Source organism: Hypanus sabinus, chromosome 12 (assembly GCF_030144855.1).
Source record: "Hypanus sabinus isolate sHypSab1 chromosome 12, sHypSab1.hap1, whole genome shotgun sequence".
Lineage (NCBI taxonomy): Eukaryota > Metazoa > Chordata > Chondrichthyes > Myliobatiformes > Dasyatidae > Hypanus > Hypanus sabinus.
The window spans coordinates 1,067,382-1,093,465 of record NC_082717.1 but is presented as its reverse complement, the minus strand read 5'-3'; the positions used below and the strand labels follow the sequence as shown (position 1 = coordinate 1,093,465).

Below are 26,084 nucleotides of genomic sequence, written 5' to 3'. Positions count from 1 at the left end.
TTTACAGAGAGATGTGGTCTGGTGGGTGGTGTAGTTTTACAGTGAGATGTTGTCTGGTGGGTGGTGTAGTGTTACAGACAGACATGGTCTGGGCAGGTGGGTGGTGTAGTTTTACAGAGAGACGTTGTCTGGTCTGGAAGTGGTGAAGTTTTACAGACAGATGTGGTCTGGCAGGTGGTGTAGCTTTACAGAGAGACGTGGTCTGGTGGGTGGTGTAGTTTTACAGAGAGATATGGTCTGGTGGGTGGTGTAGTTTTACACAGAGACGTGGTCTTGGCCGGACATGGTGTAGTTTGACAGAGAGCTGTCGTCTGGTCTGGACGTGGTGTAGCTTAACAGAGAGACCCGGTCTGCTGGGTGGTGAATCTTTACAGAGAGACGCTGTCTGGTCTGGACGTCGTGTAGTTTTACAGAGCGACGTGGTCTGGTCTGGACGTGGTGTAACTTTACAGAGAGACGCGGTCTGGTCTGGACGTATTGTAGTTTTACAGAGAGACGTGGTCTGGTGGGTGGTGTAGTTTTACAGAGAGATGTGGTCTGGTGGGTGTTGTAGTTTTACAGAGAGATGTGGTCTGGTCTGGACGAGCTGTAATTTTACAGACAGACGTGGTCTGGTCTGGACGTGGTGTAGTTTTACAGAGAGACGTTGTCTGGCTGGTGGTGTAGCTTTACAGAGATTTGGTCTGGTCTGGACATGGTGTAGTTTTCCAGAAAGATGCGGTCTGGTTTCGACATGATGTAGTTTTACAGAGGGACGTCGTCTGGCAGGTGGTGTAGCTTTACAGAGAGACGTGGTCTAGTCTAGACGTGGTGTAACTTTACAGAGAGACGAGGTCTATTCTCAAGGTGCTGTAGTTTTACAGAGACATGGTCTGGTCTGGACGTGGTGTAGCTTTACAGAGAGATGTGGTCTGGTGGGTGCTGTAGTTTTACAGTGAGATGTGGTCTGGTGGGTGGTGTAGTGTTACAGACAGACATGGTCTGGGCTGTTGGGTGGTGTAGTTTTACAGAGAGACATTGTCTGGTCTGGAAGTGGTGAAGTTTTACAGACAGACGTGGTCTGGCAGGTGGTGTAGCTTTACAGAGAAACATGGTCTGGTCTGGACGTCGTGTAGTTTTACAGACAAATGTGGTCTGGCGGGTGGTGTAGCTTTACAGACAGACGTATTCTGGTCTGGACGTGGTGTAGTTTCACAGAGGGACATGGTCTGGTCTGGACGTCGTGTAGTTTCACAGAGAAACGTGGTCTGGCGGGTGGTGTAGCTTTACAGAGAGATGTGGTCTGTGCTGGTGAGTGGTGTAGCTTTACAGAGAGATGTGGTCTGGGCTGGTGATTGGTGTAGCGTTACAGAGAAACATGGTCTGGTCTGGACATGGTGTAGTTTTACAGAGAGACATCGTCTGGCAGGTGGTGTAGCTTTACAGAGAGATGTGGTCTGGGCTGATGATTGGTGTAGTGTTACAGAGAAACATGGTCTGGTCTGGACGTGGTGTAGTTTTACTGAGAGACGTGGTCTGGTCTGGACGTGGTGAAGTTTTACAGAGAAACATGGTCTGGTCTGGACGTGGTGTAGTTTTACTGAGAGACGTGGTCTGGTCTGGACGTGGTGAAGTTTTACAGAGAGACGTCATCTGGCAGGTGGTGTAGCTTTACAGAGAAACATGGTCTGGTCTGGACGTGGTGTAGTTTCACAGAGAGACATGGTCTGGTCTGGACGTGGTGTAGTCTTACAGAGATGTGGTCTGGTCTGGACGTGGTGTAGCTTTACAGAGAGATGTGGTCTGGTCTGGACGTGGTGTAGCTTTACAGAGAGACGTGGACTGGTCTGGACATTGTGTAGTTTAACAGAGAAACGTGGTCTGGTGGGTGGTGTAGCTTTCCAGAGAGATGTGGTCTGGGCTGGTGATTGGTGTAGCGTTACGGAAAAACATGGTCTGGTCTGGATGTGGTGAAGTTTTACAGAGAGATGTGGTCCGGGCTGGACGTGGTGTAATTTTACAGAGAGACGTCGTCAGGTCTGGACGTGGTGTAGTTTTACAGACAGATGTTCTCTGGGCTGGACGTGCTGTAGTTTTACAGAGAGATGTGGTCTGGTGGGTGGTGTAGTTTTACAGTGAGATGTGGTCTGGTGGGTGGTGTAGTGTTACAGACAGACATGGTCTGGGCAGGTGGGTGGTGTAGTTTTACAGAGAGACGTTGTCTGGTCTGGACTTGGTGTAGCTTTACATAGAGATGTGGTCTGGTGGGTGGTGTAATTTTACAGTGAGATGTGGTCTGGTGGGTGGTGTAGTGTTACAGACAGACATGGTCTGGGCTGGTGGGTGGTGTAGTTTTACAGAGAGACGTTGTCTGGTCTGGAAGTGGTGTAGTTTTACAGAGAGACGTGGTCTGGTCTGGACTTGGTGTAGCTTTACATAGAGATGTCGTCTGGTGGGTGGTGTAATTTTACAGTGAGATGTGGTCTGGTGGGTGGTGTAGTGTTACAGACAGACATGGTCTGGGCTGGTGGGTGGTGTAGTTTTACAGAGAGACGTTGTCTGGTCTGGACGTGTTGTAGCTTTACAGAGAGACGTGGTCTGGTCTGGACGTTGTGTCGTTTTATAGAGAAACGTGGTCTGGCGGGTGGTGTAGCTTTACAGAGAGATATGGTCTGTGCTGGTGAGTCGTTTAGCTTTACAGAGAGACATGGTCTGGTCTGGATGTGGTGTATCTTTACAGAGAGACGTGGACTGGTCTGGACGGGCTGTAGTTTTACAGAGAGACCTCGTCTGGCAGATGGTGTAGCTTTACAGAGAGATGTGGTCTGTGCTGGTGAGTGGTGTAGCATTAGAGAGAAACATGGTCCGGTCTGGACGTGGTGATGTTTTACAGAGAGACGTCGTCTGTCAGGTGGTGTAGCTTTACAGAGAGATGTGGTCTGTGCTGGTGAGTGGGGTAGCTTTACAAAGTAACATGGTCCGGTCTGGACGTGGTGATGTTTTACAGAGAGACGTCGTCTGTCAGGTGGTGTAGCTTTACAGAGAGATGTGGTCTGTGCTGGTCTGGATGTGTTGTAGCTCTACAGAGAAACATGGTCTGGTCTGGACGTGGTGTAGTTTTACAGAGATGTGGTCTGGTCTGGCGGGTGGTATAGCTTTACATAGAGAGATGGTCTAGTCTGGACGTGGTGTAGTTTTACAGAGAAACGTGGTCTGGTCTGGACGTGGTGTAGTTTTACATAGAAACGTGGTCTAGCGGGTGGTGTAGCTTTACAGACAGATGTTGTCTGGTCTGGACATGGTGTAGTTTTACTGAGAGATGTGGCCTGGTCTGGACGTGGTGTAGTTTTACAGAGAGACTTGGTCTCGTGTGGACGTGGTGTAGTTTTACAGAGAAACATGGTCTAGTCTGGACGTGTTGTAGCTTTACAGAGAGACGTGGTCTGGTCTGGACGTTGTGTCGTTTTATAGAGAAACGTGGTCTGGCGGGTGGTGTAGCTTTACAGAGAGATATGGTCTGTGCTGGTGAGTCGTTTAGCTTTACAGAGAGACATGGTCTGGTCTGGATGTGGTGTATCTTTACAGAGAGACGTGGACTGGTCTGGACGTGCTGTAGTTTTACAGAGAGACCTCGTCTGGCAGGTGGTGTAGCTTTACAGAGAGATGTGGTCTGTGCTGGTGAGTGGTGTAGCTTTACAAAGAAACATGGTCTGGTCTGGACGTGATGTAGTTTCACAGAAAGACATGGTCTGGCCTGGACATGGTGTAGTTTTACAGAGAAACATGGTCTGGCCTGGATGTGGTGTAGTTTTACAGAGATCTGGTCTGGTCTGGACGTGGTGTAGCTTTACAGAGAGACGTGGTCTGGTCTGGATGTTGTGTTGTTTTACAGAGAAACGTGGTCTGGCGGGTGGTGTAGCTATCCAGAGAGATGTGGTCTGTGCTGGTGAGTGGTGTAGCTTTACAGAGAAACATGGTCTGGTCTGGACGTGGTGTAGTTTCACAGAAAGACATGGTCTGGTCTGGACGTGATGTAGTTTTACAGAGATGTGGTCTGGTCTGGCGTGTGGTATAGCTTTACATAGAGAGATGGTCTAGTCTGGATGTTTTGTAGTTTTACTGAGAGACGTCGTCTGGTCTCGACGTGTTGTAGCCTTACAGACAGACATGGTCTGGTCTGGACGTGGTGTAGTTTTACAGAGAAACATGGTCCAGTCTGGACGTGTTGTAGCTTTATAGAGAGACATGGTCTGGTGTGGACGTGGTGTAGTTTTACAGAGAAACATGGTCTAGTCTGGACGTGTTGTAGCTTTACAGAGAGACGTGATCTGGTCTGGACGTTGTGTCGTTTTATAGAGAAACGTGGTCTGGCGGGTGGTGTAGCTTTACAGAGAGATATGGTCTGTGCTGGTGAGTCGTTTAGCTTTACAGAGAGAATGGTCTGTTCTGGATGTGGTGTATCTTTACAGAGAGACGTGGACTGGTCTGGACGTGCTGTAGTTTTACAGAGAGACCTCGTCTGGCAGGTGGTGTAGCTTTACAGAGAGATGTGGTCTGGGCTGGTGATTGGTGTAGCATTAGAGAGAAACATGGTCTGGTCTGGACGTGGTGATGTTTTACAGAGAGACGTCGTCTGTCAGGTGCTGTAGCTTTACAGAGAGATGTGGTCTGTGCTGGTGAGTGGTGTAGCTTTACAGAGAGACATGGTCTGGTCTGGACGTGGTGTAGTTTCACAGAGAGACATGGTCTGGTCTGGACGTGATGTAGTTTTACAGAGAAACATGGTCTGGTCTGGACGTCGTGTAGTTTTACAGAGAAACGTGGTCTAGCTGGTGGTGTAGCTTTACAGACAGATGTTGTCTGGTCTGGACATGGTGTAGTTTTACTGAGAGATGTGGCCTGGTCTGGACGTGGTGTAGTTTTACAGAGAGACTTGGTCTGGTGTGGACATGGTGTAGTTTTACAGAGAAACATGGTCTAGTCTGGACGTGTTGTAGCTTTACAGAGAGACGTGGTCTGGTCTGGACGTTGTGTCGTTTTATAGAGAAACGTGGTCTGGCGGGTGGTGTAGCTTTACAGAGAGATATGGTCTGTGCTGGTGAGTCGTTTAGCTTTACAGAGAGACATGGTCTGGTCTGGATGTGGTGTATCTTTACAGAGAGACGTGGACTGGTCTGGACGTGCTGTAGTTTTACAGAGAGACCTCGTCTATCAGGTGGTGTAGCTTTACAGAGAGATGTGGTCTGTGCTGGTGAGTGGTGTAGCATTAGAGAGAAACATGGTCCGGTCTGGACGTGGTGATGTTTTACAGAGAGACGTCGTCTGTCAGGTGGTGTAGCTTTACAGAGAGCTGTGGTCTGGTCTGGGCGTGGTGTAGTTTACAAAGAGACGTGGTCTGGTCTGGAAATGGTGTAGCTTTACAGAGAGACGTGGTCTGGTCTGGGCGTGGTGTAGTTTACAAAGAGATGTGGTCTGGTCTGGACGTGGTGTAGCTTTACAGAGAGACATGGTCTAGTCTGGACGTGGTGTAGTTTTACAGAGAGACGCGGTCTAGTCTCGACGTGTTGTAGTTTTACAGAGATGTGGTCTGGTCTGAACGTGGTGTAGTTTTACAGAGAGACGTGGTCTGGTCTGGGCGTGGTGTAGTTTACAAAGAGATGTGGTCTGGTCTGGACGTGGTGTAGCTTTACAGAGAGACATGGTCTAGTCTGGACGTGGTGTAGTTTTACAGAGAGACGCGGTCTAGTCTCGACGTGTTGTAGTTTTACAGAGATGTGGTCTGGTCTGAACGTGGTGTAGTTTTACAGAGAGACGTGGTCTGGTCTGGATGTGGTGTAGTTTTACAAAGAGACGTGGTCTAGTCTGGAAGTGGTGTAACTTCTCAGAGAGACGCGGTCTAGTCTTGAAGTGGTGTAGTTTTACAGAGAGACATGGTCTGGTCTGGACGTGGTGTAGTTTTACAAAGAGACGTGGTCTGGTGGGTGGTGTAGTTTTACAGAGAGACGTGGTCTGGTGGATGTTGTAGTTTTACAGAGAGACATGGCCTGGTCTGGACGTGGTGTAGTTTTAAGACAGACGTGGTCTGGTCTGGACGTGGTGTAGTTTTACACAGAGACATGGCCTGGTCTGGACGTGGTGTAGTTTTACTGAGAGACGCGGTCTGGACGTGGTGTAGCTTTACAAAGAGATGTGGTCTGGTCTGGACGTGGTGTAGTTTTACAGAGAAACATGGTCTGGTCTGGACGTGGTGTAGTTTTACAGAGAAACATGGTCTGGTCTGGACGTGGTGTAGTTTTACTGAGAGACGTGACCTGGTCTGGACGTGGTATAGTTTTACTGAGAGACGTGACCTGGTCTGGACGTGGTGTAGTTTTACAGAGAGATGCGGACTGGCGGGTGGTGTAGCTTTATAGAGAGATGTGGTCTGGTCTGGATGTGGTGTAGTTTTACAGAGAGACGTGGTCTGGGCTGGACGTCGTGTAGTTTTACAGAGAGACGTGGTCTGGTCTGGACGTGGTGTAGTTTTACAGAGAGACATGGCCTGGTCTGGACGTGGTGTAGTTTTACTGAGAGACGTGACCTGGTCTGGACGTGGTGTAGTTTTACAGAGAGACACGGTCTTGACGTGGTGTAGCTTTACAGAAAGATGTGGTCTGGTCTGGACATGGTGTAGTTTTACAGAGAGACGTGGTCTGGGCTGGATGTGGTGTAGTTTTACAGAGAGAAGCGGTCTGGCGGGTGGTGTAGATTTACAGAGAGATGTGGTCTGGTCTGGACATGGTGTAGTTTTACAGAGAGATGTGGTCTGGTCTGGACATTGTGTAGTTTAACAGAGAAACGTGGTCTGGCGGATGGTGTAGCTTTCCAGAGAGATGTGGTCCGGGCTGGACATGGTGTAGCTTTACAGAGACGTGGTCTGGTCTGGATGTCGTGTAGTTTTACAGAGAGATGTTCTCTGGGCTGGACGTGCTGTAGTTTTACAGAGAGATGTGGTCTGGTGGGTGGTGTAGTTTTGCAGTGAGATGTTGTCTGGTGGGTGGTGTAGTGTTACAGACAGACATGGTCTGGGCAGGTGGGTGGTGTAGTTTTACAGAGAGACTTGGTCTGGTGTGGACATGGTGTAGTTTTACAGAGAAACATGGTCTAGTCTGGACGTGTTGTAGCTTTACAGAGAGACGTGGTCTGGTCTGGACGTTGTGTCGTTTTATAGAGAAACGTGGTCTGGCGGGTGGTGTAGCTTTACAGAGAGATATGGTCTGTGCTGGTGAGTCGTTTAGCTTTACAGAGAGACATGGTCTGGTCTGGATGTGGTGTATCTTTACAGAGAGACGTGGACTGGTCTGGACGTGCTGTAGTTTTACAGAGAGACCTCGTCTGGCAGATGGTGTAGCTTTACAGAGAGATGTGGTCTGTGCTGGTGAGTGGTGTAGCATTAGAGAGAAACATGGTCTGGTCTGGACGTGGTGATGTTTTACAGAGAGACGTCGTCTGTCAGGTGGTGTAGCTTTACAGAGAGATGTGGTCTGTGCTGGTGAGTGGGGTAGCTTTACAAAGAAACATGGTCTGGTCTGGACGTATTGTAGTTTTACAGAGAGACGTGGTCTGGTGGGTGGTGTAGCTTTACAGAGAGATGTGGTCTGGTGGGTGGTGTAGTTTTACAGTGAGATGTGGTCTGGTGGGTGGTGTAGTGTTACAGACAGACATAGTCTGGGCAGGTGGGTGGTGTAGTTTTACAGAGAGACGTTGTCTGGTCTGGACTTGGTGTAGCTTTACATAGAGATGTGGTCTGGTGGGTGGTGTAATTTTACAGTGAGATGTGGTCTGGTGGGTGGTGTAGTGTTACAGACAGACATGGTCTGGGCTGGTGGGTGGTGTAGTTTTACAGAGAGACGTTGTCTGGTCTGGAAGTGGTGTAGTTTTACAGAGAGACGTGGTCTGGTCTGGACTTGGTGTAGCTTTACATAGAGATGTGGTCTGGTGGGTGGTGTAATTTTACAGTGAGATGTGGTCTGGTGGGTGGTGTAGTGTTACAGACAGACATGGTCTGGGCTGGTGGGTGGTGTAGTTTTACAGAGAGACGTTGTCTGGTCTGGACGTGTTGTAGCTTTACAGAGAGACGTGGTCTGGTCTGGACGTTGTGTCGTTTTATAGAGAAACGTGGTCTGGCGGGTGGTGTAGCTTTACAGAGAGATATGGTCTGTGCTGGTGAGTCGTTTAGCTTTACAGAGAGAATGGTCTGTTCTGGATGTGGTGTATCTTTACAGAGAGACGTGGACTGGTCTGGACGTGCTGTAGTTTTACAGAGAGACCTCATCTGGCAGGTGGTGTAGCTTTACAGAGAGATGTGGTCTGTGCTGGTGAGTGGTGTAGCATTAGAGAGAAACATGGTCTGGTCTGGACGTGGTGATGTTTTACAGAGAGACGTCGTCTGTCAGGTGCTGTAGCTTTACAGAGAGACGTAGTCTGTGCTGGTGAGTGGTGTAGCTTTACAAAGAAACATGGTCTGGTCTGGACGTCGTGTAGTTTTACAGAGAAACGTGGTCTAGCGGGTGGTGTAGCTTTACAGACAGATGTTGTCTGGTCTGGACATGGTGTAGTTTTACTGAGAGATGTGGCCTGGTCTGGACGTGGTGTAGTTTTACAGAGAGACTTGGTCTGGTGTGGACATGGTGTAGTTTTACAGAGAAACATGGTCTAGTCTGGACGTGTTGTAGCTTTACAGAGAGACATGGTCTGGTCTGGACGTTGTGTCGTTTTATAGAGAAACGTGGTCTGGCGTGTGGTGTAGCTTTACAGAGAGATATGGTCTGTGCTGGTGAGTCGTTTAGCTTTACAGAGAGACATGGTCTGGTCTGGATGTGGTGTATCTTTACAGAGAGACGTGGACTGGTCTGGACGGGCTGTAGTTTTACAGAGAGACCTCGTCTGGCAGATGGTGTAGCTTTACAGAGAGATGTGGTCTGTGCTGGTGAGTGGTGTAGCATTAGAGAGAAACATGGTCCGGTCTGGACGTGGTGATGTTTTACAGAGAGACGTCGTCTGTCAGGTGGTGTAGCTTTACAGAGAGATGTGGTCTGTGCTGGTCTGGATGTGTTGTAGCTCTACAGAGAAACATGGTCTGGTCTGGACGTGGTGTAGTTTTACAGAGATGTGGTCTGGTCTGGCGGGTGGTATAGCTTTACATAGAGAGATGGTCTAGTCTGGATGTTTTGTAGTTTTACTGAGAGACGTCGTCTGGTCTGGTCTGGACGTGGTGTAGTTTTACAGAGAAACATGGTCCAGTCTGGATGTGTTGTAGCTTTACAGAGAGACATAGTCTGGTCTGGACGTCGTGTAGTTTTACAGAGAAACGTGGTCTAGCGGGTGGTGTAGCTTTACAGACAGATGTTGTCTGGTCTGGACATGGTGTAGTTTTACTGAGAGATGTGGCCTGGTCTGGACGTGGTGTAGTTTTACAGAGAGACTTGGTCTCGTGTGGACATGGTGTAGTTTTACAGAGAAACATGGTCTAGTCTGGACGTGTTGTAGCTTTACAGAGAGACGTGGTCTGGTCTGGACGTTGTGTCGTTTTATAGAGAAACGTGGTCTGGCGGGTGGTGTAGCTTTACAGAGAGATATGGTCTGTGCTGGTGAGTCGTTTAGCTTTACAGAGAGACATGGTCTGGTCTGGATGTGGTGTATCTTTACAGAGAGACGTGGACTGGTCTGGACGTGCTGTAGTTTTACAGAGAGACCTCGTCTGGCAGATGGTGTAGCTTTACAGAGAGATGTGGTCTGTGCTGGTGAGTGGTGTAGCATTAGAGAGAAACATGGTCCGGTCTGGACGTGGTGATGTTTTACAGAGAGACGTCGTCTGTCAGGTGGTGTAGCTTTACAGAGAGATGTGGTCTGTGCTGGTGAGTGGGGTAGCTTTACAAAGAAACATGGTCCGGTCTGGACGTGCTGATGTTTTACAGAGAGACGTCGTCTGTCAGGTGGTGTAGCTTTACAGAGAGATGTGGTCTGTGCTGGTCTGGATGTGTTGTAGCTCTACAGAGAAACATGGTCTGGTCTGGACGTGGTGTAGTTTCACAGAGAGACATGGTCTGGTCTGGACGTGGTGTAGTTTTACAGAGATGTGGTCTGGTCTGGCGGGTGGTATAGCTTTACATAGAGAGATGGTCTAGTCTGGATGTTTTGTAGTTTTACTGAGAGACGTCGTCTGGTCTGGTCTGGTCTGGACGTGGTGTAGTTTTACAGAGAAACATGGTCCAGTCTGGATGTGTTGTAGCTTTACAGAGAGACATAGTCTGGTCTGGACGTCGTGTAGTTTTACAGAGAAACGTGGTCTGGCGGGTGGTGTAGCTTTACAGACAGACGTGGTCTGGTCTGGACGTGATGTAGTTTCACAGAGAGACATGGTCTGGTCTGGACGTGGTGTAGTATTACAGAGAAACATGGTCTGGTCTGGACGTGGTGTAGTTTTACAGAGATGTGGTCTGATCTGGCGGGTGGTATAGCTTTACATAGAGAGATGGTCTAGTCTGGATGTTTTGTAGTTTTACTGAGAGACGTCATCTGGTCTGGATGTGTTGTAGCCTTACAGACAGACATGGTCTGGTCTGGACATGGTGTAGTTTTACAGAGAAACATGGTCCAGTCTGGACGTGGTGTAGTTTTACAGAGAGACGTCGTCTGTCAGGTGCTGTAGCTTTACAGAGAGATGTGGTCTGTGCTGGTGAGTGGTGTAGCTTTACAGAGAAACATGGTCTGGTCTGGACGTGGTGTAGTTTCACAGAGAGACATGGTCTGGTCTGGACGTGGTGTAGTTTTACAGAGAGATGTGGTCTGGTCTGGACGTGGTGTAGTTTTACAGAGAGACGTCGTCTGGTCTGGACGTGGTGTAGCTTTCCAGAGGGATGTGGTCCGGGCTGGACGTGGTGTACTTTTACAGAGAGACGTCGTCTGGTCTGGACGTGGTGTAGTTTCACAGAGAGACGTGGTCTGGTCTGGACGTTGTGTTGTTTTATAGAGAAACGTGGTCTGGCGGGTGGTGTAGCTTTACAGAGAGATATGGTCTGTGCTGGTGAGTGGTTTAGCTTTACCGAGAGATGTGGTCTGGTCTGGACATGGTGTGGTTTTACAGAGAGACATCGTCTAGTCTGGATGTGGTGTAGTTTTACACAGAGACGTGGTCTTGGCCGGACATGGTGTAGTTTGACAGAGAGCCGTCGTCTGGTCTGGACGTGGTGTAGCTTAACAGAGAGACGCGGTCTGCTGCGTGGTGAATCTTTACAGAGAGACGCTGTCTGGTCTGGACGTCGTGTAGTTTTACAGAGCGACGTGGTCTGGTCTGGACATGGTGTAACTTTACAGAGAGACGCGGCCTGGTCTGGACATGTTGTAGTTTTACAGTGAGACGTGGTCTGGTGGGTGGTGTAGTTTTACAGAGAGATGTGGTCTGGTGGGTGGTGTAGTTTTACAGACAGACGTGGTCTGGTCTGGACGTGGGGTAGTTTTACAGAGAGACGTTGTCTGGTGGGTGGTGTAGCTTTACAGAGAGATGTGGTCTGGGCTGGTGAGTGGTGTAGCTTTACAGAGAAACATGGTCTGGTCTGGACGTGGTGTAGTTTCACAGAGAGACATGGTGTGGTCTGGACGTGGTGTAGCTTTACAGAGAGATGTGGTCTGGTGGGTGGTGTAGTTTTACAGAGAGATGTGGTCTGGTGGGTGGTGTAGTTTTACAGAGAGATGTGGTCTGGTCTGGACGTGCTGTAGTTTTACAGACAGACATGGTCTGGTCTGGATGTGGTGTAGTTTTACAGTGAGACGTTGTCTGGCGGGTGGTGTAGCTTTAGAGATTTGGTCTTGTCTGGACATGGTGTAGTTTTCCAGAGAGATGAGGTATGGTCTCAACATGATGTAGTTTTATAGAGAGACGTCGTCTGGCAGGTGGTGTAGCTTTACAGAGAGATGTGGTCTGTGTTGGTGAGTGGTGTAACTTTACAGAGAGACAAGGTCTGTTCTCGAGGTGCTGTAGTTTTACAGAGATGTGGTCTGGTCTGGACGTGGTGTAGTTTTACAGACAGACATGGTCTGGTCTGGACGTGGTGTTTTACAGAGAAACATGGTCTGGTCTGAACGTGGTGTAGTTTTACAGAGAGACATGGTCTTGTCTGGACGTGTTGTAGTTTTACAGACAGACGTGGTCTGGTCTGGACGTGCTGTAGTTTTACAGAGAGACGTTGTCTGGCGGGTTGTGTAGCTTTACAGAGACGTGGTCTGGTCTGGACGTGGTTTGGCTTTACAGAGAGATGTGGACTGGTCTGGACGTGGTGTAGTTTTACAGAGATATGTGGTCTGGGCTGGTGGTTGGTATAGTTTTACAGAGAGACGTTGACTGGGCTGGTTTGTGTTCATGAATAAGGGTTGAATTGGAAAATAACCAGAGGCCAAGGTGAGGCAAACTGCAGAGCCAGAATGTGCATTTCCCCCTCTGTGGTGCCTGGCCTTCAGTCAGATGATTTGGACAACTACTTATCGAAATTTTTCTTCAATGTTGAAGTTGAATCTGTGTCCACAAGTTGTGTTGGCAGCTTGTTCCACACTCTCACCATCATCTGAGTGAAGCTTCCTCATGTTCTCCTTTACCCTTTCAACCTTAATCCATAACCTCTCATCAAACCTCAACAGAAAAAGCCTGATTTTACTTATCCTAACTACACCCATTTATAACCTTTCATTCCTCTATTAAATCTCTCCTTATTCTCCTGTGCTCTAAGAAATAAAATCCTAACCTATTCAACCTGTAACAACAACTTTCTGTGCTAGTCTCCTCCAAGATCCAAGGGGACATCTTGTGAGACCCTGGGGATTTATCCAGCCAAATTCACTTCAAGACAGTACACATTTTCTCTTCCATAATCTGGATACAGTTCATCACCTCACTATTCTTTTGCCTTGTATTGTCCATGTCTGTCTCCCAAGTTGATGCAGTTGCAGGAAAGATATTCCGCCACTGGAGAGAAAGGGTATTCAAAACTGCCGAATGCATCATTAGCACCAGCCTACTCCCCATCAAGGACATGCATACAGAAAGCAGCTGGAAAAGGGTCAGTAATATCAGGCAGGATCCCACCCACCCTACTCATGGACTGTTGTCCCACTCCCATCATACAGCCATAGAGTCATAGCAAGGTACAGCACAAACAGCCCATCAGGGAGGAGGGTACAGTCTTCAGGCCAGAACCACCATACTCAAAAACAGTTCCTAAGTCTGACCAATCCCTCCATCCACTAACTAACCCCTCAACACTCCCAACCACCACTACTTTATCATTTCCTGTCAGTCACCTTACACACAGTGCCTAGCATTACTTGATAGGCATACAATTAATCTGTTTGTAAGCTATTGTATTCATTTATATTTATTGTGTTTTTTATTATAAAGTTAGACCAAATGCAGAATTAGCCCATTTGGCCCACCAAGTCTGCTTTGCCATTCAACCATGAGTGATACTTTGTCCCCACTCCTCAGCCCCAATCCCTGGCCTTCTTACTGTAACTTTTAATGCTGTGTCCAATCAAGAACCTACCTGCCTTAAATACACCCAACAACCTGGTCTCTACAGCTGCCTGTGGTAATAAATTCCACAAATTCACCATCCTCTGGCGATCTGTTTTATATGGACGTCTTCTTTTATATGGCTGTGCCCTCTTGTCCTAGACTTCCCCCAGTATGGAAAACATCCTTTCCACATCAACTCTGTCTAAGCCTTTCAACATTCGAAAGGTTTCAATGAGATTCTTCCCCCTAAATCCTTCTAAATTCCAGCGAATACAGACTCAGAGCTGTCAGGCGTTCCTCATATGATAACCCTTTCATTTTCGGAAGCATCCTTGTGAACCTCCTCTGAACCCTCTCCAATACCAGCTCATCTTTGTGATATGGTGCAACTCAAACTACCTGCGTCTCAATATCACCAAGACCAAGGAGATGGTAGTGGACTTTAGACCTGGGCCTCATATGGAGCCAGTGATCATTAATGGAGAATGTGTGGAGCAGGTTAAGACCTACAAGTATCTGGGAGTGCAGTTAGATGAGAAGCTAGACTGGACTGCCAACACAGATGCCCTGTGCAGGAAAGCACAGAGTCGACTGTACTTCCTCAGAAGGCTGGCGTCATTCAATGTTTGTAGTGAGATGCTGAAGATGTTCTATTGGTCAGTTGTGGAGAGCGCCCTCTTCTTTGTGGTGGCGTGCTGGGGAGGCAGCATTAAGAGGGACGCCTCACGTCTTAATAAGCTGGTAAGGAAGGCGGGCTCTGTCGTGGGCACAGAACTGGAGAGTATGACATCAGTGGCAGAGCGGAGGGCGCTGAGTAGGCTACAGTCAATCATGGAAAACCCTGAACATCCTCTGCACAGCACCATCCAGAGACGGAGAAGCAGCTTCAGCGGCAGGTTGCTGTCAATGCAATGCTCCTCAGACAGGATGAAGAGATCATTACTCCCCAACGCCATTCGGCTTTACAATTCAACCACCAGGGGCAAGACATGTTAAAGTGCTGGGGTTAGGACTGAGCTTAAGTTACCACTCAATGCACTTTAGTAAACTATTTAAGAATTTTTTAAAAGCTATTTATTAATGCTTTTTGGGAGGGTTATTTTAGATGCATATCATATTTATACTGAGTTAAATACTGTATGTAATTAATTTTGCTACAATAAGTGTATGGGACACTGGAAAAATGTTGAATTTCCCCTTGGGGATGAATAAAGTATCTATCTATCTATCTATCATCTTTTCTAAGAGGAGGGGCCCAGAACTGTACGCAATACTCAAGGTGAGGCCTCACCAGTGCCTTATAAAGCCTCAGCATCACATCCTTGCTCTTGTATTCAAGACCTCTTGAAATGAATGCTGACATGGCATTTGCCTTCCTCACCACTGACTCAACCTGCAAGTTAACCTTCAGGGTGTTCTGCACAAGGACTCCCAAGTCCCTTTACATCTCAGATTCCTGGATTTTCTGCCTGTTTAGAAAATAGTCTGCACATTTATTTCTACTTCCAAAGTTTATGACCATGTATTTTCCAATATGGTATTTCAATATTACTGGATTAGGTATTGTGTAATGAAGCAGAGGTGATTAGAGAGATTGAGGTGAAGGAACCCTTAGGAGACAGTGATCATAACATGATTGAGTTCACTGTAAAATTTGAGAAAGAGTAGCCAAAATCCGATGTGTTGGTATTTCAGTGGAGTAAAGGAAATTACAGTGGCATGAGAGAGGAACTGGCCAAGGTTGACTGGAAAGGGACACCAGCAAGAAGGATAGCAGAGCAGCAGTGGCTGGAGCTTATGCAAGAAGTGAGGAAGGTGCAAGACAGATATATTCCAAAAAAGAAATTTTCAAATGGAAAAAGGATGCAATCGTGGCTGACAACAGAAGTCAAAGCCAAAGTAAAAGCAAAGGAGAGGGTATACAATTACGGGAAAGTTACATACGTGGATAGAGTGTTGGCAGGAAATGAGAGAGTGGGAATAAAGGGATCCCATTCTGTTTGGCTGCCAGTTACCAATGGTGTTCCACAGGGGTCTGTGTTGGGGCCACTTCTTTTTACGTTGTATATCAGTGATTTGGATTATGGAATAGATGGCTTTGTGGCTAAGTTTGCTGATGATACAAAGATAGGTGGAGGGGCTGGTAGTGCTGAGGAAACAGAGTTTGCAGAGAGACCTGGATAGATTGGGGGAATGGGCAAAGAGGTGGCAAATGAATTACAATGTTGGAAAGCATATGGTCATGCACTTCGGTAGAAGAAATAAACGGGCAGACTATTACTTAAATGGGGAGAGAATTCAAAGTTCTGAGATGCAACAGGACTTGGGAGTCCTCGTGCAGGATACCCTTAAGGTTAACCTCCAGGTTGAGTCGGTGGTGAAGAAGGCAAATGTAATGTTGGTATTCATTTCTAGAGGAATAGAGTATAGGAGCAGGGATGTGATGTTGAGGCTCTATAAGGCTCTGGTAAGACCTCACTTGGAGTACTGTGTTCAATTTTGGGCTCCTTATTTAAGGAAGGATGTGCTGACGTTGGAGAGAGTTCAGAGCAGATTCACTAGAATGATTCTGGGAATGTGAGGGTTAACATATGAGGATCGTTTGACCGCTCCTGGACTGTACTCCTTGGAGTTTAGAAGAATGAGGGGGGACCTCATAGAAACATTTTGAATGTTGAAAGGCACGGACAGAGTGGATGTGGCAAAGTTGTTTCCCATGGTGGGGGAGTCTAGTACAAGAGGGCATGACTTAAGGATTGAAGCGCACCCATTCGGAACAGAGATGCGAAGAAATTTTTTTAGCCAGAGGGTGATGAATCTGTGAAATTTGTTGCCACGGGCGGCAGTGGAGGCCAAGTCATTGGGTGTATTTAAGGCAGAGATTGAAAGGTATCTGAGTAGCCAGGGCATCAAAGGTTATGGTGAGAAGACGGGGGAAGTGGGACTAAATGGGAGAATGGATCAGTTTATGATAAAATGGCAGAGCAGACTCGATGGGCCGAATGGCCAACTTCTGCTCCTTTGTCTTATGGTCTTATTTGCCACTTTCTTGCTCATTCTCCTAATCTGTCCAAGTCCTTCTGCATCCTACCTGTTTCCTCAACACTACCTGCCCTTCCACCAATCTTCATATCATCTACAAACTTGGCAACAAAGCCATCTATTCCATCATCTATATCATTTATATACAGCATAAAAAGTAGTCCCTACACCGACCCCTGCAGAATACCACTAGTCACTGGCACTCAACCAGAAAAGGATCCTTTTATTCTCAATCACTGCCTCCTACCAATCAGCCAATGCTCTAACCATGTTAGTATCTTTCTTATAATACCATGGGCTCTTAACTTGGTAAGCAGCCTTATGTGTTGCACCTTGTCAAAAGCCTACTGAAAGTCCAAATTTACAACATCTGTGCATGGAGACCAGGTCGTTGGGTGTATTTAAGGCAGAGATTGAAAGGTTCTTGATTGGACGTGGCATTAAAGGTTATGGGGAGAAGGCCAGGACCTGGGGTTGAGGAGAAGATTTAAAAAAAGTATCAGCTATGATGAATGGTGGAGCAGACTCAATGGGCCAGATGGCCTAATTCTGGTCCTATGTCTTATGGTCGAACGTTACAACTGGCCCTTGTCCAATGCAGAATCTCAACCTGAGGACTAGACCCATGTTACTCCATAACTATCTTGAAACTATTGAAATTATGATTACTAGATGCAAAGCATTCCCCTACACACACTTCTGTCAGCTGTCCTCACTCATTCTCAAAGCAGAGATCTAGTATTACACTTTCTGTAGTTGGGACTTCTAATTCAGAAAACCTTCCTGAACACAAACTCTGTCCTTTTACAGTATGGGAGTCCCAGTCAACACGTAAATGTTAATGTGCAATTTATTAAATTTGCCTCTGTACTAAATCCAAAACAGCTTTTACCTGAAAGCTTTATAAGAAAGGTAAATACAATGTTAGCATATATTTAGAGAGGGATAGAATATAAAAGCAAAGATGTAACACTGAGGCATTGGTCAGACTGCACTTGGGGTATTATGAGCAGTTTTGGGCCCCTTATCTAAGGAAGGAAGTGCTGACATTCGGGAGGATCCAGGGGAGGTTCACAAGAATGATTCCAGAAATGAAAGGCTTGTATGCAGAGTATTTGATGGCTCTGGGTCTGTAATCACTGGAGTTTAGAAGAATGAGGAGGGATCTCATTGAAACCTATTGAATATCAAAAGGCCCGGATAGAGTGGATATGGTGAGAATGTTTCCTATAATGAGGAAGTCTTGGTCCAGAGGGCATCTGATTTGCATGGACATTCTTTAGAACAGAGATGAGTGTTTGTTTAGCCAGAGGATGGTGAATCTGTGGAATTCCTTGCCACAGGTGGCTGTAGAGGCAAGGTCATTAGGTATATCTAAAGTGGAGGTTGATGGTTCTTGATTAGTCAGGGCATCACAGGTTATGAGGGAGAAGGCAAGAGAATGGGGCTGAGATGATAATAAATCATCCATGATGAAATGGCAGAGCAGACTCGATGGGCTGAATGGCTTAGTTCTGCTCCTATGTCTTGTAGTCTATAAATGACTCCCACCAGCATTTCCATTCCCTTTAATCTCCCCTCACATGCCCGTGGCATCTTGAGTCCCAGTCATTTCTCACATCTACACTTGTTTCAGCTTGCTTGATCATGCCATGGCATCAATGTGTTCTTTCTGAGTCAGAAATCCCCAGAGCACAACTTTGATCCACCTACAACTCTCTCTAATGCTTCATATCATACCCTCTCACCTCTGTCTTAGAATAGTGATTGTATATAAAACCAGAGGCACTATGGACATTGCTTTTCAGTAGTTGCGGTCTTTAAACCTCGCTGGATCTGTCAATTTTTACAGGAATCTGGGTAACTATCTGAAGAATTTTAGATGAGAGTGGGAAGACATCCAGCTGAATGGGTTGGTGCAGAGTTAATGGGCCAAATGGCCTCTTCCCATTCTGCTGTGGGGCCTGAATGAGGGTGGAGGTTGCCTGAAGATCAGAAGCAAAAGATGGGAGCTTGGTGATGAGTACTCTACTTCCCCACCCCCCCCCCCACCCCCCACCCAGGAGTCGAGGTACCCAGAGGACAATGCCCGAAGGTTCATCCTCAGCTTCCATGTGGCCACAGACACCATCAGCATCTTCGAACCACCACTCCGCAACTCTGGCAGAACCAGTGGAAAGATCCTGTCGAAGATCAGGATTCCCAAACCAGGGAGCAATGTGGAAAAGCCTGAATTCTACACAGCCAGAGACCTGGCCATCTGTTCAGTTGTGGAAGGTACAATTGAGAGGCATGTGGAAGAATGGCTGGAGGGTGGGGGGAGGATGATGGGTGGCAGGTAGCTGGGTGACTGTCAGGAGAGGAAAAGGGAATACACAGCAGTACAAAGTACCCCTTGTTTCCCTCAACAGCTATACAGCTTTGGGAATGACTGACCGAAGGAAGTCACACAACTAGGTGTCTGTGACTCAGCAGGGAAGAGGGGAGGAGTGCAATAGTGATCAGGGATTCCGCATATAGAGGAGAAGACACAAGTTTCTGTAGATGTGAAAGATTCTGTAAATGTGTATGTTGCCTCCCAGGTGAAAGGAATATCTCAGATTGGGTCTAGAGGGGGCGATTCAGCAGACAGTCATGGTGCACACCGGTGCCAACAACATTGGTAGGAAAAGGGATGAGGTCCTGGAAAAGAGAATATAGGGAGCAAGGTAGAAAGCTGACAAGCAGGACCTCCTGAGTGGTAATCTCTGGATTGCGGCCTGTGCCACATGCAGTAAGGGTAAGAGAATAGAATGAATGGGCTTACGAGGGATCGTAAATCAGATGTGATAGAATGGATGCGTCAAACTCTGCCTGTTTCTCATGGTCCTCAGGGCCAAGGTAACACATGGAAGAGAGAAAAGTGTGAACAGTGACAGAGTTTGCGAAATAGTAGGTGGTGAGGTGATAGGAGAATAACAGGAGGTGGGTAGATATCAAGAGGGAGTGGAGTGTTCCCCTCAGACCAAAGGTAGAGTTGGTATGGGAGGAGACTGGGGGGGGGGGGAGAAGTAAAAAGAGGAGGGGAGAGGGTAAAGGATGGGGATGGGAGATTAGGAGGTCTGTTACCTAGTCAGTATTGATGAAGTGCAGACACCAGAGTCCATGCCAGGACTGATCAGTGTTAAAGTAAATGGAACTCGAAGCTATGTGGGGCAGGGTGGACCAGGGTTGAACACCTGCATGCTGGCGTGAGTATTGGTGTGGTCGAAGAGAGTGGAGATCAGGAAATGGCAGCATAAGTCACTGTACAGTCTCAGGAGGGATATCAGACGGTCACTGTACAGACTCGGGAGGGATATCAGACGGTCACTGTACAGTCTTGGGAGGAGGGATATCAGATAGTCACTGTACAGACTCGGGAGGGATATCAGACGGTCACTGTACAGTCTTGGGAGGAGGGATATCAGATAGTCACTGTACAGACTCGGGAGGGATATCAGACGGTCACTGTACGTTCTCAGGAAGAGGGTTATTATGATGGTGACACTACGGTTGCGGTGGGGGTTTGGGGGTTTATCTGATGGTCATTGTACTGTCCAGGAGGGTGGGAGGGTGGTCATTAGTTGTTGACTGTATGGTCCCAGGATGGGGGTTATCAGATGGTCATTGTACGGTCTCGGGAGAGTGTTTACCGGACAGTGACTGTATGGTCCTTTGAGGGAGGGTGGTGGGGTTAACTGTTCTGTCTTGGGAGGGGTGTTATCAGAATGCCACTGTATTGTCCTAGGATCCATTCCTCATCTCCAGCTGAAGTACTTTTTTATTTCAGTCATTGGCTACCGCTTTATCATCACGGATGCCGATGAGTTTGTCTACAAGTACTTGGAAGAACATGCTGCTGAGTTTCCAAGCGAGACGCTCGAGTCATTCCGCCAGAAGGCACAGGAGAGGGTTGGCCGTGCAGCAATGGAGCAAAAAGCTGGGTTAGTCCTCCCATTGCCCCCTTTCCCTGCAGACGAGGGTCAGTCCTCTTGGAACTCCCTGGCGAGTCCACCCGACGCACAGCCTGCCCATCTATACTTGAGCTGGTGAACAGGCAGAGCTGGCTTTCTGCTTTCTCCACGGCCTGTCTGTCTCACAGACACAGAGTAGAGTGTGACACAGTTTCAGACAGCTCATTGGGCTTGAGGCACACTCACGTTTACAACTCTCTTTCTTTCAGCTCTGCAATGACCAATGACTCAGAGTCAACGCCAGCCATTCCAGTTGTTGATGAATGCTCACCAGTACCTCTGGAATGCAAGCAGCTACCCGAGACCGCAACACTGGGAAATGGGTTCCAGAAAGATGTCTGTGATCCTCCGCAGAGAGATATCCATGTGCCCAGCTACCAGGGAGAAATTGGTGCACCCTTTGACACAGGAAACATTGGTGTTCCTCAGCCAATTAATGTCAGTGCAAGCAAGTATCAGGACAAGATTCAAAGACCACTGTGTAGCCCTCAGCAGGGAGATCCCAATCTTTCCCAGAACCAGAACAGAACCCACACACCTCTGAACCAGACCATCACCTGCTCACCAAAACTCCAGGGCTGCACCCCAACCCCTCAGTATCAGGAGATCTGTGCCCTACAGAAGGGAGATATCTATACTACAGAAAACCATAACGTTAGCCGCCATCCCCAAGTCCAGGGCTGTAGCCCAACCCCTCAGCATCAGCATGGCGACTGCAGCCCATACACCAGCCCAGGAGGGACCTGCTGACAACCAAACTAACAGTTGTTGAAGAGTGTTGTGAGATGAGAAAATATTGCAGTGTATTATGGAATAAAGTGACGTAATGAACACCTCCCAAGGCTCTCTTCCTCTCTGTAAAGCTCAGTAATCTGCCGGGTGGAGAAACCGCCCCCCCCCCCCCGCAAACCTCCTCTAGTAACAACAGGGCCTGTGATGGGAACTAGAAGTGTACTGAAACAGGCCTTTTGGCCCATCTTTGGCGGATGAACTGAATAAGTATTTTGCATCAGTCTTCACTGTGGAAGACACTAGCAGTATGGCAGAAGTTCCAGGTGTTAGGGGTCATGATGTGTATGAAGTTACTAAAGAGGTGGCTGAAGAGAGTGTGGAGGCATTAGTAATGATCTTTTAAGAATCACTAGATCCTGAATGGTTCTGGAAGACTGGAAAATTGCAAATGTCACTCCTCTCCTCAAGGGAGAGAGGCAAAAGAAAGGAAACAATTGGTCAGTTAGTCTTCCCTCAGTGGTTGGTAAGATATTAAGAGTTGATTATTAAGTCCTTAAGACATTTGGCCCATTGAGTCTGCTCTGCTATTCAATCATGGCTGATACTTCTTTCCCCTCCTCAGTCCCGTTCCCTGGCCTTCTCTCTGTAATCTTTGATGCCGCATACAATCAAGAACATATCAATCTTTGCCTTAAATACACCCAATGATCTAGCCTCCACAGCTGCCTGTGGCAATAAATTCCACAAATTTATCATACTCTGGCTCAAGAAAATTCTCCACATCACTGCTTTAAATGGGTGCCCTTCTATCCTGAGGCTGTGCCCGCTTGTCCTAGACTTCCCCCACCATGGGAAACATCGTTTCCATCATTTACTTGGTCTAGGTCTTTAAACATTCGAAAGGTTTCAATGAGATTATCCTTTATTCTTCTAAATTCCAGTGAGTACAGACCCAGAGCCATCAACCTTCCTCATATGATAACCCTTTCATTTCCGGAATCATCCTTGTGAACCTCCTCTGGACCCTCTCCAATGCCAGCACATCTTTTCTAAGAGGAGGGGCCCAAAACTGCACACAATACTCGAGGTGTGACCTCATCAGTGCCTTATAAAGCCTCAGCATCACATCCCTGCTCTGTATTCTAGACCTCTTGAAATAAATACTAACATTGTTTTTGCCTTCCTCACCACTGACTCAGCCTGGAAGTTAACTTTCACGGTGTTGTGCACAAGGACTCCCAAGTCACTCTGCATCTCAGATTTTTGGATTTTCTCCCCATTTAGAAAATAGTCCACACATTTATTTCTACTACCAAAGTGCCTGACTCTGCATTTTCTAATGTTGTATTTCTCATTTGCCACTTTCTTGTCCATTCTTCCAATCTAAGTCCTTCTGCAGCCTACCCATTTCCTCAACAATACCTGCCCCTCCACCAATCTCCGTATCATCAGCAATTAGCAAAAAAGGCATCTATTCCATTATCTAAATCACTGATACACAGCATAAAAAGTGTCCCTGCAGAACACCACTAGTCACTGGCAGCCAACCAGAAAAGGATCCTTTTATTCCCACCCGCTGCCTCCTACCAATCAGCCAATGCTCTAACCATGTTAGTAACTTTCCTGTCCTACCATGGGCTCTTAACTTGGTAAGCAGCCTCATGTGTGGCACCTTGTCAAAGGCCTTCTGAAAGTCCAAATATACAACATCCACTGCATTCCCTTTATCTATCCTACTTGTATTCTCAAAGATCACTAAGGTCAGTCTAATTGGTCTAATAGTTTCCATTCTGCTGCCTTCCTTTCTTAAATAGTGGAGTGAGTTCCTCCAGCATTTTGTGTGTGTTGCTCGGATTTCCAGCATCCACAAATTTTCTTGTTTGTGGCTCTCTCCTAAGGGTTCTTTTACTTTAAGCTCCCTAATCCATTCCAGTTCATTACAGAACACCCAATCCAATATAGTTGATCCCCAAGTTAGCTCTACGACAAACTGATTTAAAAAGCCATCTTCTAGGCATTCAACAAACTCTCTTGAGATACGAAACAAACTTGATTTTCCTGATCAACCTGCCCGTTGAAATCTCCCATCACTATCATAAAAGTGTCCTCATTAAGGATGAAGTCTCAGGGTACTTGGAGGCACATGATAAAATAGGCCGTAGTCAGCATGGTTTCCTCAAGGGAAAATCTTACCTAATAAATCTGTTGTAATTCTTTGAAGATATAACAAACAGGATAGACAAAGGAGAATCAGTTGATGTTGTGTACTTGGAATTTCAGAAGGCATTTGATAAAGTGCCATATGAGGCTGCTTTACAATCTAGGTATCACAGGAAAGATTCTAGCATGATTGACTGGCAGGATGCAAAGAATGGGAATAAAGGGAGCATTTTCTGGTTGTCTGCCAGTGACTAGTGTTCCACAGTGATCTGTGTTGGGACTTACACCTTTTACATTATACAGTGCCTATAAAAAGTATTACCCCACCCCCTCAGAGGTTTTCATGTTTTACTGTTTTACAACAATATGTTCTTGTAAAAGACACTTGGATAGGTACATGGAGCTTAGAAAAATAGAGGGCTAACCCTAGGTAATCTCTAAAGTACGTACATGTTCGGCACAGCATTGTGGGCCGAAGGACCTGTATTGAGCTGTAGGTTTTCAATGTTTTCTAACATTGAAGCACAGTGGATTTAATTTGGCATTTTTGATACTGATCAACAGAAAAAGACACTTTCATGTCAAAGTGAAAACCAGATGTCTACAAGGTCATCTAAATTAATTACAAATATAAAACACAAAATAATGGATTGCTTAAGTATTCACCACCCCCTTCTTAATATGACACACCAAATCAGCACTGGTGCAGCCAACTGGTTTTAGAAGTCACATAATTAGTTAAATGGAGATCACTGTGTGCAGTCAAAGTGTTTCAATTGATTGTATTAAAAATACACCTGTATCTGGAAGGTCCAACTGCTGGTGAGTCAGTATCCTGGCAAAAACTACACCATGAGGACAAAAGAGCTGAAAGGTAATGTTACAGCTATATAGGACCCCAGTCAGACCCCACTTGGAGTACTGTGCTCAGTTTTGGTCGCCTCACTACAGGAAGGACGTGGAAACCATAGAAAGGGTGCAGAGGAGATTTACAAGGATTTTGCCTGGATTGGGGAGCATGCCTTATGAGAGGAGGTTGAGGGAACTCGGCCTTTTCTCCTTGGAGTGACAGAGGATGAGAGGTGACCTGATAGGGATGTATAAGATGATGAGAGGATTTGATCGTGTGGATAGTCAGAGGGTTTTCCCCCAGGGCTGGAATGGCGAGCACAAGAGGGCATAATTTTAAGTTGCTTGGAAGTAGGTACAGAGGAGATGTCAGGGGTAAACACGAGGAAATCTGCAGATGCTGGAAATTCAAACAACAACACACACAAAATGTGAAGGGTCTCGGCCCGAAACGTCGACAGTGCTTCTCCCTATAGATGCTGCCTGGCCTGCTGTGTTCCACCAGCATTTTGTGTGAGATGTCAGGGGTAAGTTGTTTTTATTTACGCAGAGTGGTGAGTGCATGGAATGGGCTGTCAGCGACGGTGGTGGAGGCAGATACGATAGGGTCTTTTAAGAGATTCCTGGACAGGTATATGGAGCTCAGAAAAATAGAGGGCTATGGATAACCCTAGGTAATTTTTAAGGACATGTTGGCACAGCATTATGAGCTGAAAGGCCTGTATGGTGCTTGCTGTAGGTTTTCTAAGAATCTATCCACACACCCTCCCATACTGTCAGAACTGAGAGGCATATGTCACTATCCACACCCCCTCCCGCAGTAATAACTGACCAACTCACATCAATATACGCACCCTCCTGTACAATCAGAACAGACTGACTTCACTATCCACACACCCACCTGTACAGTCAAAACCAAGAGACTCACGTCACTTTCCACATCCCCTCCCGTACAGTCAGAATCGAGATTCATGTCACTATCCACACCCCTCTGGTACAGTCAAAACTGACTCACATCACTATCCACACCCCCACCTATACAGTCAAAAGAGACTCGCCCCACTATCCACACACCCTCCCGTACAGTCAGAATTGAGATTCATGTCACTATCCACACCCCTCCAGTACAGTCAAAACCAAGAGACTCACGTCACTATCCACATCCCCTCCCGTACAGTCAGAATCGAGATTCATGTCACTATCCACACCCCTCCGGTACAGTCAAAACTGACTCACATTACTATCCACACCCCCACCTATACAGTCAAAAGAGACTCACCTCACTATCCACACACCCTCCAGTACAGTCAGAACTGAGAGACTCACGACACTATCAACACACCTCCCATACAGTCTGAACTCACATTACTATCAATGCCAACTCCCGTACAGACAGAACTGAGATTCATGTCACAATCCACAGCCCTTCCCATACAGACAAAACTGACAGACTCACATTACCATCTACACCCACTCCTGCACAATCAGAACAAACTCACCTCATTATCCACACACCCTCCCTCCCATACAGTCAACACCGAGAGTCGTTATCCACAACCCTTCCTTTACAGTCACAAATGAGACTCATGTCACTACCCACATCCCCTCCTGTACAGTCTGAACTGAGTCTCATGTCACTACCCGTAACCCCTGTAGTCACAACTCAGAGATTCATATCACTATCCACACCCACTCCCGTACAGTCAGAAATGAGAGACTCACCACACTATCGACATACCCCTCTCTTACAGCTAGAACAGAGAGACTCACTTCACCAACAC

General features: G+C 47.0%; 1 protein-coding gene across 3 annotated transcripts in view; it reads left to right on the top strand.

Annotated features, from left to right (window-relative positions):
* Window positions 1–21,393, top strand: part of efhc1 (EF-hand domain (C-terminal) containing 1) — a 104,637-nt gene extending 83,244 nt beyond the window's left edge. For all 3 annotated transcript variants that reach the window (XM_059985408.1, XM_059985409.1, XM_059985407.1), the window contains 3 exons: window positions 18,631–18,844; window positions 20,379–20,532; window positions 20,772–21,393. In XM_059985408.1, the coding sequence (XP_059841391.1) occupies window positions 18,631–18,844; window positions 20,379–20,532; window positions 20,772–21,312 (909 nt within the window). In that variant the 3' untranslated portion in view covers window positions 21,313–21,393. The remainder of the gene's footprint in view (window positions 1–18,630; window positions 18,845–20,378; window positions 20,533–20,771) is intronic.
* The last annotated feature ends 4,691 nt before the right edge of the window (window positions 21,394–26,084 follow it).